This window comes from Nuphar pumila, chromosome 11 (genome assembly GCF_984573655.1).
Source record: "Nuphar pumila chromosome 11, dmNupPumi1.hap1.1, whole genome shotgun sequence".
Taxonomy (NCBI): domain Eukaryota; kingdom Viridiplantae; phylum Streptophyta; class Magnoliopsida; order Nymphaeales; family Nymphaeaceae; genus Nuphar; species Nuphar pumila.
In genome coordinates, this window is record NC_143259.1 from 100,601,587 (window position 1) to 100,619,987 (window position 18,401).

General features: G+C 37.2%; 1 protein-coding gene across 1 annotated transcript; it reads right to left on the bottom strand.

The window, feature by feature from the left end:
• Nucleotides 1-6,842: 6,842 nt before the first annotated feature.
• LOC149822605 (aspartic proteinase nepenthesin-1-like) lies at nucleotides 6,843-8,350 on the bottom strand. Its single transcript, XM_089980322.1, has 2 exons — nucleotides 7,293-8,350; nucleotides 6,843-7,170 (listed from the first exon to the last, which is right to left on the bottom strand). The coding sequence occupies exons 1-2, from the start codon at nucleotides 8,348-8,350 to the stop codon at nucleotides 6,843-6,845; spliced, it is 1,386 nt and encodes a 461-aa protein (XP_089836448.1).
• Nucleotides 8,351-18,401: the final 10,051 nt, after the last annotated feature.

The following is an 18,401-nucleotide window of genomic DNA, read 5'->3' on the forward strand; positions in this document are numbered from 1 at the left end:
TCATATTAGCCTCGCAAGCTCAACAAGTTTATTATACTTCATATCCGTGTACAAAAAAGTCAGATAGAAATGAATGGTGGGCAATTTGCAAGGTGAAGTCCAAATTATACCCTGAGTATCATCTGTTACAAGAAAACAAGTTAACTGAAGAGAGTGATTACTATCAATCAGATGATATCTATGACTTCTCTTATGGTCACGATGTTGCGCATGAAATGTATGTCATATCTTCATTGGTCGATGAAACATTCATAGAAGAATGTGATCCAAATGATATACCAAGTGGATGGGTAAACAATGAAGAAGAAGATCATGAAGAAGATCTTGTGGTGACCGTTCACCCCCAAGTACATAGGAGAAACTTGAACTTTAGCATCAACGCGATGTTCTGCGAGTTTATTATTCTATGTATTTTAGATACTCTAGAGGCTTGATGACCCTGGCCATGGTGGGGTGGTAGAACTCATACCGAGATAACCCCATTAGATCATTTTGGATGCATCCTCTAATGCAGTAGTGAAGTTTAATTCCTAGATCTTAAGGATAACCTGACCTCCAAACCTTCTGAGTGGCAGAAGGTCCCTTGAACTTTTTGGTTCATAATAAATTCATGTCACTTATGGTTGTACTATTACTCTTTACCACAGTGAGCGTAAGTCCTAAAGGGGTTCGGCGTCATAACCATAATTATAGGATAGTCGAATGCCACTTGGGAAAATTAGTGTGTTATGAATTAAAATACATATGTATCCCAAACCCATTTAGTATTTTTAAGCACAAACCACCCATGTGGTCAAGGGACTATTGCTAAGTTTTATTCATATGCATGCAAGACTCCACTTTCGGCATCTACGGCCTTCACGAGTGTTTCACCTCTTTCAGGTGGACAACCAACTCTGACACGTTGGCCCATACGAGTCTTATTGTATAATAGTGTTTTACATGAGCAGATATATACAACGATCACCTTTAATCGACTACTCGGCGTATGTAGCCACGCCCATACTTTGTAAGAATTTTCTCAATATAATATGATTGACATAATGTAATGCCATTATTATTTCTCATAATTTTGATTCCTAAAACAACATCTGCAACACCCAAATATTTCATATAAAACATGAAAGATAAAAATCTTTGTTTGGTTTACGCATTCACTATTAGAACAAAGGAGAAGCATATCATCAACACATAAATAAATAATAATAATATAATTATAATCTACTTTATTATAGACACACTTATCAACATCATATATTTTGAAACCATTATTTATTAGAGAACTATCTAATTTCTAACTCATTATGTATTTTGGAATATGAGTGTTCAATCCGGTTTTTGGTCTAGATCTCATCGTATTACCGTTTCATTGAAAGCTTTAAGAGACACTCTTGGTTGTGACCGTACCGAACATAAAGGACATGCCAACCACGACCTAGGAGTGCCTCAACCACCATGTCGGAGCACTACCACATATCTTGGGTAGGTTTGTGCATCAAAAAATACCAAAGTTCTACTCTTCTCGATATATACATATTTGTTTGTGTTTTTGAGATTGTAGTTGAGTCGGACAATTTCAAGACCCCTTTTTATGCAATAAATATGTATTTGCTTATGCTTTTGAGATTATTCTCGCATCGAACGATGCCAAGGCTTCTACTTTTCGCAATGTGTGTATATATATATATATATTTGCTTATGTATTTAAGATTATCGTCGCCTCGAACGATGTCAAGGCTCCTGCTTTCCGTAATATATATGTATTTTCTTATGCTTTTAAGATTGTCATCGCATCGAATGATGTCATGGATCCTGCTTTTCTCAAAAATATACCTATTTGCTTTTTGCAAGTTATTTAGTTCAATTTTACCACCTGAACCTTAAATATACTTTCACTTATGTCATTGCGCTATATCGTGCACATGCTCCTACTTATATTATATATAGTTGTGCATAAGTAAGTATATAAATGAAGGTCAACTCCTATCACCAAATGTGATTCCATATGCCAATCCTTGATCAAGACTTTGATTGAGGAAAGAAACCCCTATTGGAAATGTTTCAATGTTTGTGTAAAACCGCTTTTACGTAACCTCCTAAGGCACTTGCGCATGGCCTAACTAAGGCCTAGGTTCCAATGAACCATGATAGACATAAAGTACACACAACAGTGCACATCTATCCTCGATTTAAGCATAGTATTTCCTCTATCAAAGAGAGAAAGTGCTGCCGAATTTTTTGAAAAGATGTTCATCGAGCTTAAATGAAAATAACGCTTTCTCCGTCAAAAATAGGAGGTGATGGTAAATTTTTTGAAAGATGCTCACTGAACTTAAAAAGAGCATATCACATCCTCCATCAAACAGAGGAGGTGCTGCCAAAATTTTGTTAAGTAACTTTCCATAAAGTAGAAAGGATCATCAAGCTTCCTCTGTCAAACAGAGAAAGTGCTGCCAAAATATTTGGCAAATTACTTTCCTGAGCAAGTTTGAATGACACAATGATGACCCTGTTGTCGGAACTCAGACTGAATGGCTCGTTCTACCTCCGCTTGTAAGGGCACCATACACATAAGTGTCAATGCACTAGAGTAGTTGTTGTGCCTTGACTAGGTCAGTACTTGTTGCATCTACATATGCCAAAAAGTCAATCAATGGTGATCGTTGTATATACATGATCATGTGAAATACTATTATACAACAAGACTCGTAAGGGTGATGTGTCAGATTTGGTTGTCCACCCGAAAGGAGTGAAACACTCATGAAGGTCGTTGATGCCGAGGGCGGAGTCTTGCATGCATATGAATAAAACTTAACGATAGTCCCTTGACCACATGGGTGGCTCGTGTTTCCAAATACTGAATGGGGTTGGGGTACATATGTCCTTTAGTGCATAACACATTGATTTTCCTAAGTGGCATTCAAATGTCTTATAATTATGGTTATGTTGCCGAACCCCTTTAAGACTTATGCTCACCGTGGTAGGCAGTGATGGTATAACCACGAGTGACATGGATTTATTATCAACCAAAGAGTTCAAGGGACCTCTCGCCATTCAGAAGGTTTGGAGGTCGGCTTATCCTTAAGATCTAAGGATTGAACCCCACTAGTGCAGTAGAGGATGCATCCAAAATTACCTGGAGGGATTATCTCGGTATGATTTCTACCGCCCCACCATGGACAGGGTCATCAGGCCTCTGGGGTATCTAAAATACGTAGAATAATAAACCTCTAGAACATCACGTTGATGTCGAAGTTCAAGCTTCTCCCCTATACTAGGGGGTGAATGATTAATATCGAAACAATGCATTACTTCTAGGTTCAACAATGAATAAATGAATGAATGAATGTGTGTTGTTCTGATGATTCACGTATAACCATGTGAAAGGTATTGAGATCAATATAATACTGAACCGATAGGGCAAAGACCTATTTTGTATCCGCATGACTAAGCTAAGCTCGATGAGCTCTCATTGGGATTCGTGGGATACAGATATACCAAGTCTTGGAGACTTGAGTTTTGATGTTTCAATCGTGGCACTAAGGAGGCTTTTGTGATATACACTAAGTCTTGGAGAATTAAGCATTGTTTCGAACTGTGGCTCCTTGTATTTTTATAATTTATACTTGCTTTGAGTTGAATGTTTTCCTACCATACCAACAATGGTTCTGACACCGTTTTATGGGAGATATATGTACTGAACCTCTGATGCGATATGCGGAGCAAGGCGGCATCGAGTTCCAAGGTTTCTTCAGATAATGTTGAACCCTTTCCTTTTCAAACCCAGTTTTAAAGAATAATGTTTCTTCAAGCAGTAATATTTGTAATAAATAACTCATTTTCATAAATAGAATACTTTAATGGTCAATTAGTGCTTGGCCAGATACCTGTAACTTGCCCAGCATTTTCTAAAATTGACAACTCATTATCGTCTATTGCTGCTGCTAAAAACCTTTTCTAATTTCTGCTGTAAAGAAAAAAAAATCCATGAAGTTTTGACCAAGTGTTGTTTTGAAAATCCAGAGCATACAGATACTTTGCAGGCAACACATGATGTATCTAACAGAAAAAATTCATATGCAACAATTTCATAGTCGATATTCTTTTAGAAGTAGATCAACAATGAGTGTAACTTCTTCATTTTCATTAAAATTATTAAACAAATTTTTGCCTTTTGAATATGTCTCTCTTCCTTTCTCTCCAAGCCCCATCCGTAAAGATGTGGTTTTCTAGTTTTCTTGTAAAAATGGCCAATGCACACCTTGGGTATCAAACTTGCAAAATATATATATATATATATATATATATATATATATATATATATATATATATATATATATATATATATATAAAGTGTGTGTGTGTGTGTTTCATAAAAATCAAAACGACTATTTATTAAATATAAGGCATTCTGTGATTTCATATATATATATATAACCAATATGTTGTTTTTCTAATACATGAAATAGACAGACACATTCAATAAGAGCTCTCCTTGTTCCTTATTGCTCCCAGTATGCATACACATATATTCAGAAGGTTGTATGTCCTCAATCAAGGGAAGGCCTTCTTCATTTTCCATGTCCTTGCTTGCATATTCTTTGCACACCCACTTAATTATTTTCCAATCAAGAAACAGTTTGACCCAAAATCTGCAAAAAATGAAATCCACTAACTTTTCCCAAGCTGCAATATGAATCCATAAATTTGACATCTGATTCATCTTGAGTATTAAAGTAATATCAGGAGAAGAACAATATATCACTATCTATTCCATATGAAGTGTTGTATACTTGGCTTTATCTTACTGTTGCTTATCCCTGGCATATTAATTATGAGAATAAACTTGAGCTAACATTGTACTATATAGTAGTTTCACGACCAATATGGTTTTTCAAGGTAGGTCAAGCGACACTTCTGGCAGCTAAAGTTAGTCTGTTGGTCAGGCTGGACTACACCTTGTCTCTGTAGTAGTTTCACAATCGATGAATCATAGTTCTTTTTTTGAAACTCTCTCTTGGAGAAAGGTAGTCATGATTCCTGCCCACTTGGGAATTTTCTCTTGTTCCCATCGCTTGCTGCTAGCCTCTTTCCTGCGATACCCTTGGATTACTCCCAGTCTGTATTAATCCTTGAAGCAACTATCACGACAACTTGAAACTTATGGGGCATGCTTGTTATCATGCGAGACCGCAAACCTTCCTGTAATTTATTGATGTATTTGTCTGTCCTCTTCTGATCAGTCTCAATTAACTTGGAGTAGTGTCGCTCTGTGTTCTGAAACTTGATAGTTTAGTAAATAAGACTCATATCATATTGTTCTAGTATCAAAGAATTGAAAAAATAGAAAGAGAGGGGTTCAACCAAGAACCCTACAACATGCAGAGTGGACAACATCAAACACCCTGCTTGGAAAAGGTAGCCTCTGGGGTGCCCATAACAACTAATAATGTTGGGATTCCCCTCCCATGATTAAACTGCACTTGAGCTTCGTGTTCATTGATCCTTGGAACCAATAACGGCTAGATCCAAGTTCAGGCGACTAAGATAGGTAGGTTATGTGAGTAAAACAAGTACAATTTTAGCTATATAAGTAGGCAATCAATATTGATAACCAAATCAATCCAAATTGAATGGGCACTAGCTGTATGATGAAGAAGACTAAGTTGTAACCTGCTTGAGGCCTATCCAGTTGAAGTGTCAGATCACATTTTTTTTAGGTCAGACAAAGCACATATATTTGAAAGATAAATAACCTCAGCAACACTTCTACATAATCATAACAAGAAACAAAAAATTTGCACAATTACAATATATATAGTAACCCAGATCCTCAAAACACATAAATTGCCTGACATAATCGGATGATTATCTACAGCTGATCACGCATTGATCAACAACTATGCTTCTATTTTAACGTAAAAAGGACTTTTAGCAGTGGTCATGACTGCCGCTAAAAGTCAATTTTCTTCCAAGAGCATTAGCGGTGGCCGTGACCACTGCTAATGCTCATTTTTTGCACAAAATCGATGTGCAAGGCGCATCCAATCATCATTCAATGATCTACCCAGTTGACATTACGGGTTTTTCATATATATATATATATATGCTGGGAGTGACAACTCGAATGTTGTTTTGGTAATCTCGAGAATAGGTTGGCATCACTTTGGCACATGTAATTCATCAATGGTAAGGCACAACAAATGCACTCGGCTATTATATAACCATTACATGTAAATGTCTTATTAATAGAGATGAATCCTTTTTGGTGACATATGGTCCTTGTAGTTAAGTCAGTCATGTTTGTGCTTTTCTTTCTTCATCAAATCTTTGGACCCAACATATGACATGTATTAAGATGTCTTAATAAAGAATTATCTTGGATTTAGATCTTGTATGAATCATCAGTGAGAACTCTGTAGTTCTTTTGTGCACAATTTTGAACATAAATTTGGCATTCATAGAGACTCAAACTCTATGCTTCCTTCAAATGCACCTCATTTAGTCTTGCTCGGATGCAAATCATAAGTGTGTTCAACTGTTGAGAGAGAGAGAGATGTTATTAAATGCCAAAAGGAAAATACTGGGATTAGTACAAATACATGTGCTTGCTTGCTGAAACTCCAATTGAATAAACAACTTCCACTCTTTATTTTTGTTTTTTAAAGAAGGATAAAATTCACTTGATCTGTAAAATCAGTACAAGAGGTCTGCAGGAATGATGATGAGGTATCGCCCTGCTACAAAACTAGCGAATAAAAATACTTCCTCTCTTTCAAAAAAATAAAAGTCCCATTCATGGAGCTTCCAAGGAAACAGAAGAGGGTTATAGAAAGCGCGGTTCACAGTTTACCACATTCTGCAGGTGTGAAAGTGATGAGGTTGTTGCCAAGGTCGTAAAGAACGTGGAAGTTGGCCAGCATGACGCCTCCAATTATTGAAACTATGGGCACTGTTGATGGCATCAACACTGAGCAAGTCAAGCCTGTATCTGGATCGCGAATGAAATATTGGCTTCTGGAAACATCGAGATCACCACCCTCAAAATGAAAGGTAACATTAGGGATGGACGCTGATTCTGGCAATGATTGGTAGCAGAGATCAAGCCCCGCCTTTGAGGAATCAGCAACCGGTAAACCGATAGCCTTGACGAGTGCATCCCTCACTCGCCTATCACAAGTGAAACACCATATTAAGTACGCATCAGTTGCAAGTTTTGTTCAATGAACATGGGTTTAGGTACCCCATTACCCCAAATTAGAGCAAGAAATTAAAGTGAGACGGTTTCTTACATATAAGCGGGTGGTACTATATTGGTAAGCGTTGAGCCTGAGTCGATGATGGTACCACCTACTGCTACTCCATAAGACTCGCCCCGGAAATAACCACTAGGTATTAGGAGACGCTTCCCTCCGACACTGATATCCTCCAAGTTCACTAAATAAGAATCCTTGAAGAGCGGGTTAACTACCAGCAGGGTCGTTGTCGAGGCGTCTGAGCTGATCAAGGCAGCACTGTGGCCCAACACGAGTCGACTCGATTTGTAAACAGAGTCATTAAACAAAGTGAAGCAATAGGAGAATCGGTTATCGATTAACGACCCTAGTTGAGAGACGAGTGACATCGGGCTCCGATCTAGCCCAACTATGCCAGCACCCTCATCGAAACCTTGATTGTGATTGCCGCAGCCGAACCCAATATTCTTAAACGATACGGTTCGATTCCCCGAGCCCAAGGTGAACGTCTCTAAGGCAAGGTATCCTTGGGAAGTAGCTGGAGTCTCATAATCAAGCTTGTAGTTGCATCCACCAGTAGAATTATCCAATGTAGTTACACGCGAAGTTAGGGAGGCACAGAGAGGATTGGAGTGTAGCATCCTCGAAAAGGAGGAGGAATTTGATGGGCTAAATATTGGTTCTCTGTTGGAGCAATTGATGCATGGATCGCATTGTGTCCATACAAGAGGACTACCAGTATCAACCATGGCGGAGAAGGAGCGTGGGGGTGTTCCAATCGCTAGATTCATTAAGTACTCACCGACTCCGGCCTCAACCGAAACTTCGACATCATCATCACCTTGTGCCTGATGTTTACCATGCCGGATTTTCTGATGCAGCTTCCGAAGCCGATGTTTCTCTCGGCTAGCTGCTCTGTGTAATCGCTCCAAGTGGGTAAAACTGCGGTGTGCATCGACATGAATCAACTCTACATGAATGTCCAGGGCGGCCGTCGACGTCGTCATGTCAGCGGCGGCAAAGGTGGTGGTTGAGTATGATAGGAGAAGATGAGCGGTAAGCATAATGAGGAGGAAGAAGGACAATAGGTGGTGAGATGGTGGTGCAATTGCCATGTTGGTAGTATTGAGTGTATGAACCAGGTTAGTGATGCTAAATTGTGGAATATTTATAAGCAGAGAAGGTTGTTAATTAAGAGGGAAATTGTAACTGAACATCCATTAATGTTGGGCTGGCACACCAGCTATCCATCTATTCACGTAATCTAAGATGGGGTTTTCATGGTTGGAAGTAACAGCTGTTTCTTCAGTCTATTACTAGCATTGGAGCGCATGTCTTGTTAAGGGTTACATGCGGTTGGAAGTAACAGCTGTTCGGCAAATGAGCAAGACTAAGGCAAGGGTTACCATGTGGTTCAGTTCGGACCGACCCGAAAGACCCATTTTTGCATGGGTTCGCCCTGTTTTTGTGTACGTCTACAACCAGTTAATTTGGGCCAAATATATGTGAGGGCCTTTTTCTTCTTTACGTGAAAATTTTGTCGACTATTTAAATGAATTGGGTTTGGGCAATCACCAAATAATCAAGCATGTATCCATTATAATTTCTTTTATTGACAGTAATTTGTATCTAAAATATCAAGACCCGAGCTGAAACCTGAACTTTTTAATACCCAAACCGATCATACCTGAACCTGTGAAGACACAAACCGATGATACCCGAAGCCGTTAACACATATGGGTCTACTTTTTTTTTTTCAGCCATACCAAGACCTAAACCTGACCCAAATCAAAATGGGTCAATTAAAGAGCCGACCAAATTATAATGGACCCACTAGATACCTGAACCCATTTAACCCATACTTGTCCACAATTTTTTAGTCATACCCAAACCCGAATTAGATTTGGGTCCTACTTTTAGACCCGATTCAGAATTGAGCTAAACTATCCAGTTACCCCCCTAGTCAGCTTAGCGTATTTACACATATTTTCTAATTTAAAGAAGTGATTACTAAGAGTGGTTGTTGAACAAAGTAATAACGGAAGTTCAATGTTAATGGAGACAGAATCTAGAAATAACAAACTTAAAATATATATATATATATATATATCAACAAGCATGTTATGATTCAAAACAGTGTAATTGAGATCGTGTCCATGTGATTAATTTGGGCCGTTTAGCTAGCAATGCAAATGCATAACATCTCCATTTCTAATTGTCACACCAATGCCATATCCATACTTGTATACCCAAATAAGCGACGACTTTTTTTTTACCCAAATAAGATCGCGATTTCTCACCATTCAATGAAAATATGTTTATGTTTTCCCAGAAAATGTAAGAAAATCATGAAAGAATCGACTGAAATTGCTTCTCAAGGTTTTCTTCATAAACCACTGATTGAGCATGAAATCAATCATTATTTCTTAAATAATTCGATTTTGGTTTGTGTTCTTTGAAAAATATCTTCCCTACGAATCAGCATTCAGATTCTTTTAATTTCTCTATATGGTTTAATTTGTTTCTTTGTTTATCTTGTTGTGTTCTTTTGGCAAGTGATTAGTGGGCTGAAAGGGGTGAGCTCTCTCCTTCACTCGATTTCTCAAAGAGGGTTTCAAGATTTCAAAAAACCACTCCCTATGTTTTTGGGCGGGTTTTGGATTTCGAATCCAGCAGGGTGGATCCACAATAGCCAAACTAACAAAAATAAATAAAAAAAGTACTACCCTAATCCCGCATACACCCTCCGATGGCCCAAATGGATCCTAACGGGCCATCAAAACCTAAACAAGAAAAAATACAAGGATTTAAAAAATCTCACTATGCTAAAAATTCGATCTCAAGCAAAATGTGTTTGAAGACACGCTAAAAATAAAACTCCGGACTTCTCAATCTTGTTGGGAGCTTGGCCTTAGCATTCGGGTTCGATGGTTCATGTTTTTTTATTCAAGCTCACTCAGACGCGCTGCATCAGGGATCAAAAAGGCTTCACCCTCATAGCCTGCACCCTGCCAAGTGGATTACTATAGTGCCGACAAAAACATTCATCAATAAATATTTTGTATTTAACTAATTTCATAAACTTAAAGGGAACAAAATAATATATATCCTTGGATGACAAAATGAAAGTTATAGTCAACGCTCTAGGTATGAGGTATAAAAAGATATATGCTTGTCCAAATAACTGTACGAGAATAGAAGTGTTCTTATTTTTGAAGTACGGATTGCATGCTAGGCATGACAGTAGTTAGCGAGATATTGAAATATGTTTGTTGGAGGTACATGTTTGACATTTTTTTATATGAATGATTTCCATGTATTGCAATATTTGATTCGATTATATACATGCATGCATGTAGTTAATTTCAATTTAATTATGACTTCCATGTGAAATTGTATAATGATAGTATGCTTCAAATTAATGCATCATGTTATAAATAGTTTTGCATATAAAAATATTAAGTTATCAATGCATGCATCATAATTCTTGTGATTGTATGACATCATATATTCCATGATAAATTTGATATTTTCTTCATCATAGCATTTTGATGGTTTTCTTTTAACTGGTTTGGATACATTTCATAACATCATTCGACAAAATGACTACAAACCGTTTATGGATGTACCGTAGGGTAGTTGACAATGAGTTATCGCATGAATATATAGATGGTATTGAAAGTTTTATTGAATTTGCAACTGCAAGTGTCAGTACAGTGGATCCCACAGGTCGGATTAGGTGTCCCTACAAGATTTGTAAGAATAATCGATTTGTAGAACCTCATGGCGTTAGACATCACCTATACAGGAAGGGTTTTGTGAGTGATTATCAGAATTGAATGTTTCATGGAGAAGAATTTAGAAGCAATTTTGATGCACGGGTGAATGTAGTGCACGATAATCCATATATGGATTTGATATTTGATGCCACAGGAACAGAACTCGGTTCTGCTGTGGGTCCTAGTGATGTAAGAATTGCAGTAGATAAAGAATCACCAAACGATGCAGCTAATAGATTTTATGATTTACTTAGAGATGTTGATGAACCACTTTGGAACGGTTGCAGGAGTCACACTATCTTTTCTGCAGTTTTCAACTAATGAATTTGAAGTCCGAGTATAATTTGAGTCAATCATGCTTTGATCATTTGTGCATGATTGTGAAGAGTATGTTGCCCAAAGATGAGAAATTGCTACAAAATTTTTATCGTGCGAAAGTTATAGTCAACGCTCTAGGTATGAGGTATAAAAAGATATATGCTTGTCCAAATAACTGTATGTTGTATTTCAAGGATCAGGAAAACAACATATCATACCCTTCATGTGGGCATCCTCGATTCAAGCCAAAAACAAGAGGAAATGGTAGCACGAGATCAAAAGAAGTTGCATACAAGTCGCTACGCTACTTTCCTATCATTCTTAGATTGCAACGATTCTATATGTCTTTAAGGACAGCTAAACACATTATATGGCATGCAAACAAAGTTCGACATGATGAAGACAAGATCACGCATCTTGTTGACACCGAAGCTTAGAAACACTTTAATCGTACTCATCAGAACTTCGCAATGGAGGTGAGAAATGTTAGACTCGGTCTATGTACATATGTATTTAATCCATTTGGTGTAGATCAACTCCATACTCATGCTGGCCAGTATTTGTAACTCCATACAACCTTCCATCAAACTTATGTATGAAGCGTCCAAATCTTTTCTTGTCTCTATTGATCCTTTGTCTGACCTCACCTAGCCAAAATCTTGATGTATATTTAAGGTCATTGATTGATGAACTACAAGTACTGTGGGATGACGGTGTTACCACGTATGATGATGACAAAAAACAAAATTTCAATATGAAGACCGTTGTTCTATGGACAATCAGTCACTTCCCTGCATATGATATGTTATCTGGTTGAAGCACACATGAGAGGTTGGCATGTCCGTACTGCATGGAGGATACAAAATCTTTTAGATTGACACATGGAAAGAAGCCTTGCTGGTTTGAGTGTCATCATCGATTTCTACCGAGCGACCATCCGTTACGACGACAAAGGAATGCGTCTCGAGCAGACACAACTCAAATGAAAGGTCTAACCACAAGATTGTCTGGCATAGAGATTTTAAGAAGATTGTGATACTTTCTAGATGTATTAACATATCCCGTAGTCCGACGTCCTTCCTTGGATTTTGGAAGGATCACAATTGGACAAAGAAATCTATTTTTTGGGAACTACCATATTGGTCGACCCTATTGATACAACATAATTTGGATGTGATGCATATGGAGAAAATGTGTTTGATAATTTGTTTAATATAGTAATGAATGATAAAGGGAAAACAAAGGATAATTTGAAGGCCCGTATGGATTTAAAAGTAATATGTAAATGACCAGAATTGGAACTCAAAGAGTATAATGGCAAAGTACTGAAACCAAAGGTAAGGTACGTGCTTGGACCTGATCAAATAAAGCAGGTATGTCAATGGTTGAGGCAGTTAAGATTTTCAGATAGATATGTCTCTAACATTGCTCGTGTTGTGAAGATTAATGATGAACACTTATATGGGTTGAAGAGTCAAGATTGTCATATCTTTATGCAACGATTGATACTCCTAGCATTCCATGATATGTTAGACAAACCTATGGGGGGTATTGTCTGAGTTGAGCGATTTTTTTTGAACATTGTGTGCATCGAAAGTTGGTTGTACTTTTTGCAATGGGTATTTTTAAAAGATATTTTCAATAAAAACTTGGGAAAATCGTCAACCAAAGATATAAAAACCGACTTTCCACAGAGTGGCGAGTACGGGTCGAATCCACAGGGAACGAGATACTTCTGAATTAATTCTAAAATAACACTTTATTAATATAACAAGGTTTACAATCTATGTCAATATTACAAATTAAATGAAATAACACTCTAACTATGAAAATAAACTAAAATAGGAGGCTAAGTCTTCTGCAGGTCTTCAGGGGCAAAACTGTCTTTTCACAACATGTGCATTGGCACCTCATATTTGAATTACACCTGTGAACCTATTCTAACTTATCAACCTACACAATAAAAACACAAAGTCAGTACACAATTAAAAATTAAAATTAACTTGCATCTACAATTAATTCTAAACTGATACAGAAATTAGATTACAATTAAACAACTAAAGAAGACTACAATTACAGTATCTAACTAAGCAAAGTAACTCTAATTACTCTAACTAACTCTAATTCACTAACTACACTAATAGAAAACACTAAAACTACATGAAATTAAACAATTAACTAAAAGACTATTTTGTCCCTAAAGAAGGCAAAAATGGACTCTGACAACTTTTTGCAATTTACAGTTTTGAGGGAGCAAACGATTTCCGCTAAAGCTGAATGAAAATACAGAAAATCACATCCACATAACTCACGCACAAAATGGGTTCTAACTAGAAGAAAGGGATCAGAGAACCAACCTTCAGGGCGATCCGATGACTGAGGGGAAAGGCAGAGCGGACTTTGCTTGACTTCGTGCCACGAGAAACCTCGGTGATGCTGTCTAATATCCTTTTGTTGTCTCCTTTGCAGGGATCCGCAAATGGTGTGCTCCGGGGTTCAGGGTCGGCCGACCATGGAGGAGCGGGACCTCCACCATGATGGATACACTTCAACTGCAGCTGCAAAGAAACAAATCAAAAGTTAGTTCCAACGGGAGGAGAAGAAGGACAATATGTGAAAAGAAAAGAATGAAAGAATAAGATGGCGTCTCCATTGAAGATGAGCTTCATGGATAAGGAAGAACATGAATGGGAGGGGCGGCTGGGTGGAAGTGGAGGTGAGTAAGATTTATGCCCCTAGGTTACGAAAATCAAAGCAAAGATAAGGCTGGAATGGGCGTCCCTCTCCCTTATACACGATTTGGCTTGTTTTGGCTATTTTACAAAATCAGTGTTAAAAGATAAATATTTACTGGGCGCCTCATGTAGGAGGGTTTTTTTTAGAAAAGTATTTATGAAAAACTCAAATGGGCTGGAGCTGGGTTGAATCAATGTATTTTGAGCGAAATCCAAGATCCAAATGGGTGTCTGGATCCAGATCTTCTAAATCGGATCCGAGATATGACCCGTTACATTGTAAATGCATTAATTTCCTCAAATTAATTCTGATTTCAATGAAATTCGAACCAGAGCTCTATAATATCATTATGAACCTAAGTGTATGTCCTTAACCTATAGATGATGCATTTATATAGTAAAAATGTGTTAATAAAATAGAATATTTATGCATCATCAAAAGTCATAGTATCTGATATAATGAATCTCGAGGACTTTGTCATCACTACTGTTTGTCTGCTAGAAAAGATTTTTCCGCCAGCATTTTTCGATGTTATGGAACATTTGATCATATATTTGCCATATGAACTAAGGGTTGGTGGTCCTGTGCAATATCGGTGGATGTACTCATTTGAAAGATATATGTTTTCTTATATTTGTGTCTTCAGGGACAGATATTTCAAATTTGAAATGTATATTTTTTACAGATGCATGTTTGACCTCAAAAAAAAAAGTTCGTAATAAAGCAAGAGTAGAAGACTCTATTTGTGAGGCATACATTTTAGAAGATATTTCAAATTTCTCATCTATGTACTTTGGACATCACATTCCAACACGTTACACATGCCCGCCTTGTAACGATGATGGAGAACAAGTAACTGTAGCTGACAAACTGTTGATATTTCAACTACTTGGGCATGCATTTGGTAGTTGTTGATCAAGACTCTTGACAGATCGAGAGGAAGATGCAGCACGCATCTATATTCTTTTTAATTGCTCAGCGATCGACCCATACATCGAGTAAGTATATGTAGACACAACACAATTCTAAATTCTTTTATGTGCTATACATGCATACATGGTTCGGTAATATAAGTATTTATGGTTTGCAGACGATTTGGTATGGAGTTGCGAAGAGAAGTTTCACATCTCACTGATGCAGAAGTACAAAAAGAACGTGAAACTAAGTTTGTGGAGTGGTTGAAAGAATTGGTAAGGACGCTCACATAAATTGTGTACTTGTAAACAACACTAACTTACTTAGTTGGTCGTGATCATAATCATTGTTTATGTTTGTGTGTAGGTCTGCCATGGTGATGTTAAAGATCAAGGAATATGTGATTTACAAAATGGTCCAACCAAAGTTGTGTAATGTTACAACGGGTATATCGTAAATAGTTATTGATTTCATACAAAAGACTACGGTATAAACAAATTAATGATGAATAGTGGTGTGTGTGTCACGGGTAGCAGCTACGGTGAAAATGAACATGATTATTACGGTGTTATAGAGGAAATAATGGACTTGACTTACTTAGGCATAAATAATAGGGTAACGTTATTCAAGTGTCATTGGTTTGATTCCACTGCAACAAGAGTCGACAAAGCCTCAGGCATTGTGGAAGTGAATCACAAATAAAGGTTTGGAACATATGAACCATTCATATTAGCCTCGCAAGCTCAACAAATTTATTATAATTCATATCTGTGTACAAAAAAGTCAGATAGAAATGAATGGTGGGCAATTTGCAAGGTGAAGTCCAAACTATACCCTGAGTATGATCTGTTACAAGAAAACAAGTTAACTGAAGAGAGTGATTACTATCAATCAGATGATATCTATGACTTCTCTTATGGTCACGATGTTGCGCATGAAATGTATGTCATATCTTCATTGGTCGATGAAACATTCATAGAAGAATGTGATCCAAATGATATACCAAGTGGATGGGTAAACAATGAAGAAGAAGATCATGAAGAAGATCTTGTGGTGACCGTTCACCCCCAAGTACATAGAAGAAACTTGAACTTTAGCATCAACGCGATGTTCTGCGAGTTTATTATTCTATGTATTTTAGATACTCTAGAGGCTTGATGACCCTGTCCATGGTGGGGTGGTAGAACTCATACCGGGATAACCCCATTAGATCATTTTGGATGCATCCTCTACTGCAGTAGTGAAGTTCAATCCCTAGATCTTAAGGATAACCTGACCTCCAAACCTTCTGAGTGGCAGAAGGTCCCTTGAACTTTTTGGTTCATAATAAATTCATGTCACTTATGGTTGTACTATTACTCTTTACCACAGTGAGCATAAGTCCTAAAGGGGTTCGGCGTCATAACCATAATTATAGGATATTCGAATGCCACTTGGGAAAATTAGTGTGTTATGAATTAAAGGACATATGTATCCCAAACCCATTTAGTATTTTTAAGCACAAACCACCCATGTGGTCAAGGGACTATTACTAAGTTTTATTCATATGCATGCAAGACTCCACTCTCGGCATCTACGACCTTCACAAGCGTTTCACCTCTTTCAGGTGGACAACCAACTCTGACACATTGGCCCATATGAGTCTTATTGTATAATAGTGTTTTACATGAGCAGATATATACAATGATCACCTTTGATCGACTGCTCGTCCTATGTAGCCACGCCCATACTTTGTAAAAATTTTCTTAATATAATATGATTGACATAATGTAATGCCATTATTATTTCTCATAATTTTGATTCCTAAAATAACATCTGCAACACCCAAATATTTCATATAAAACATGAAAGATAAAAATCTTTGTTTGGTTTACACATTCACTATTAGAACAAAAAAGAAGCATATCATCAACACATAAATAAAAAATCATAATATAATTATAATCTACTTTATTATAGACACACTTATCAACATCATATATTTTGAAACCATTATTTATTAGAGAACTATCAAATTTCTAACTCATTATGTATTTTGGAATATGAGTGTTCAATCCGGTTTTTGGTCTAGATCTCATTGTATTACCGTTTCATTGAAAGCTTTAAGAGACACTCTTGGTTGTGACCGTACTGAACATAAAGGACATGCCGACCACGACCTAGGAGTGCCTCAACCACCATGTCGGAGCACTACCACATATCTTGGGTAGGTTTGTGCATCAAACAATACCAAAGTTCTACTCTTCTTGATATATACATATTTGTTTGTGTTTTTGAGATTGTAGTTGAGTCGAACAATTTCAAGACCCCTTTTTATGCAATAAATATGTATTTGCTTATGCTTTTGAGATTATTCTCGCATCGAACGATGCCAAGGCTTCTACTTTTCGCAATGTGTGTATATATATATATATATATTTGCTTATGTATTTAAGATTATCGTCGCCTCGAACGATGTCAAGGCTCCTGCTTTCCGTAATATATATGTATTTTCTTATGCTTTTAAGATTGTCATCGCATCGAATGATGTCATGGATCCTGCTTTTCTCAAATATATACCTATTTGCTTTTTGCAAGTTATTTAGTTCGATTTTACCACCTGAACCTTAAATATACTTTCACTTATGTCATTGCGCTATATCGTGCACATGCTCCTACTTATATTATATATAGTTGTGCATAAGTAAGTATATAAATGAGGGTCAACTCCGATCACCAAATGTGATTCCTTATGCCAATCCTTGTTCAAGACTTTGATTGACGAAAGAAACCCCTATTGGAAATGTTTCAATGTTTGTGTAAAACCGCTTTTACGTAACCTCCTAAGTCACTTGCGCATGACCTAACTAAGGCCTAGGTTCCAATGAACCATGATAGACATAAAGTACACACAACAGTGCACATCTATCCTCGATTTAAGCATAGTATTTCTTCTATCAAAGAGAGGAAGTGCTGCCAAATTTTTTGAAAAGATGTTCATCGAGCTTAAATGAACATAACGCTTTCTCCGTCAAAAATAGGAGGTGATGGTAAATTTTTTGAAAGATGCTCACTGAACTTAAAAAGAGCATATCACATCCTCCATCAAACAGAGGAGGTGCTGCCGAAATATTTGGCAAATTACTTTCCTGAGCAAGTTTGAATGACACAATGATGACCCTGTTGTCGGAACTCAGACTGAATGGCTCGTTCTACCTCCGCTTGTAAGGGCACCATACACATAAGTGTCGATGCACTAGAGTAGTTGTTGTGCCTTGACTAGGTCAGTACTTGTTGCATCTACATATGCCAAGCAGTCAATCAATGGTGATCGTTGTATATACATGCTCATGTGAAATACTATTATACAACAAGACTCGTAAGGGTGACGTGTCAGAGTTGGTTGTCCACCCGAAAGGAGTGAAACGCTCATGAAGGT

Coding starts and splice junctions, on each gene's coding strand:
- LOC149822605 (XM_089980322.1), bottom strand. CDS start 8,350: ATGGCAATTGCACCACCATCTCACCACCTATTGTCCTTCTTCCTCCTC. Junction 7,171..7,292: donor ATAGTACCACCCGCTTATAT/GTAAGAAACCGT, acceptor CACTTGTGATAG/GCGAGTGAGGGATGCACTCG.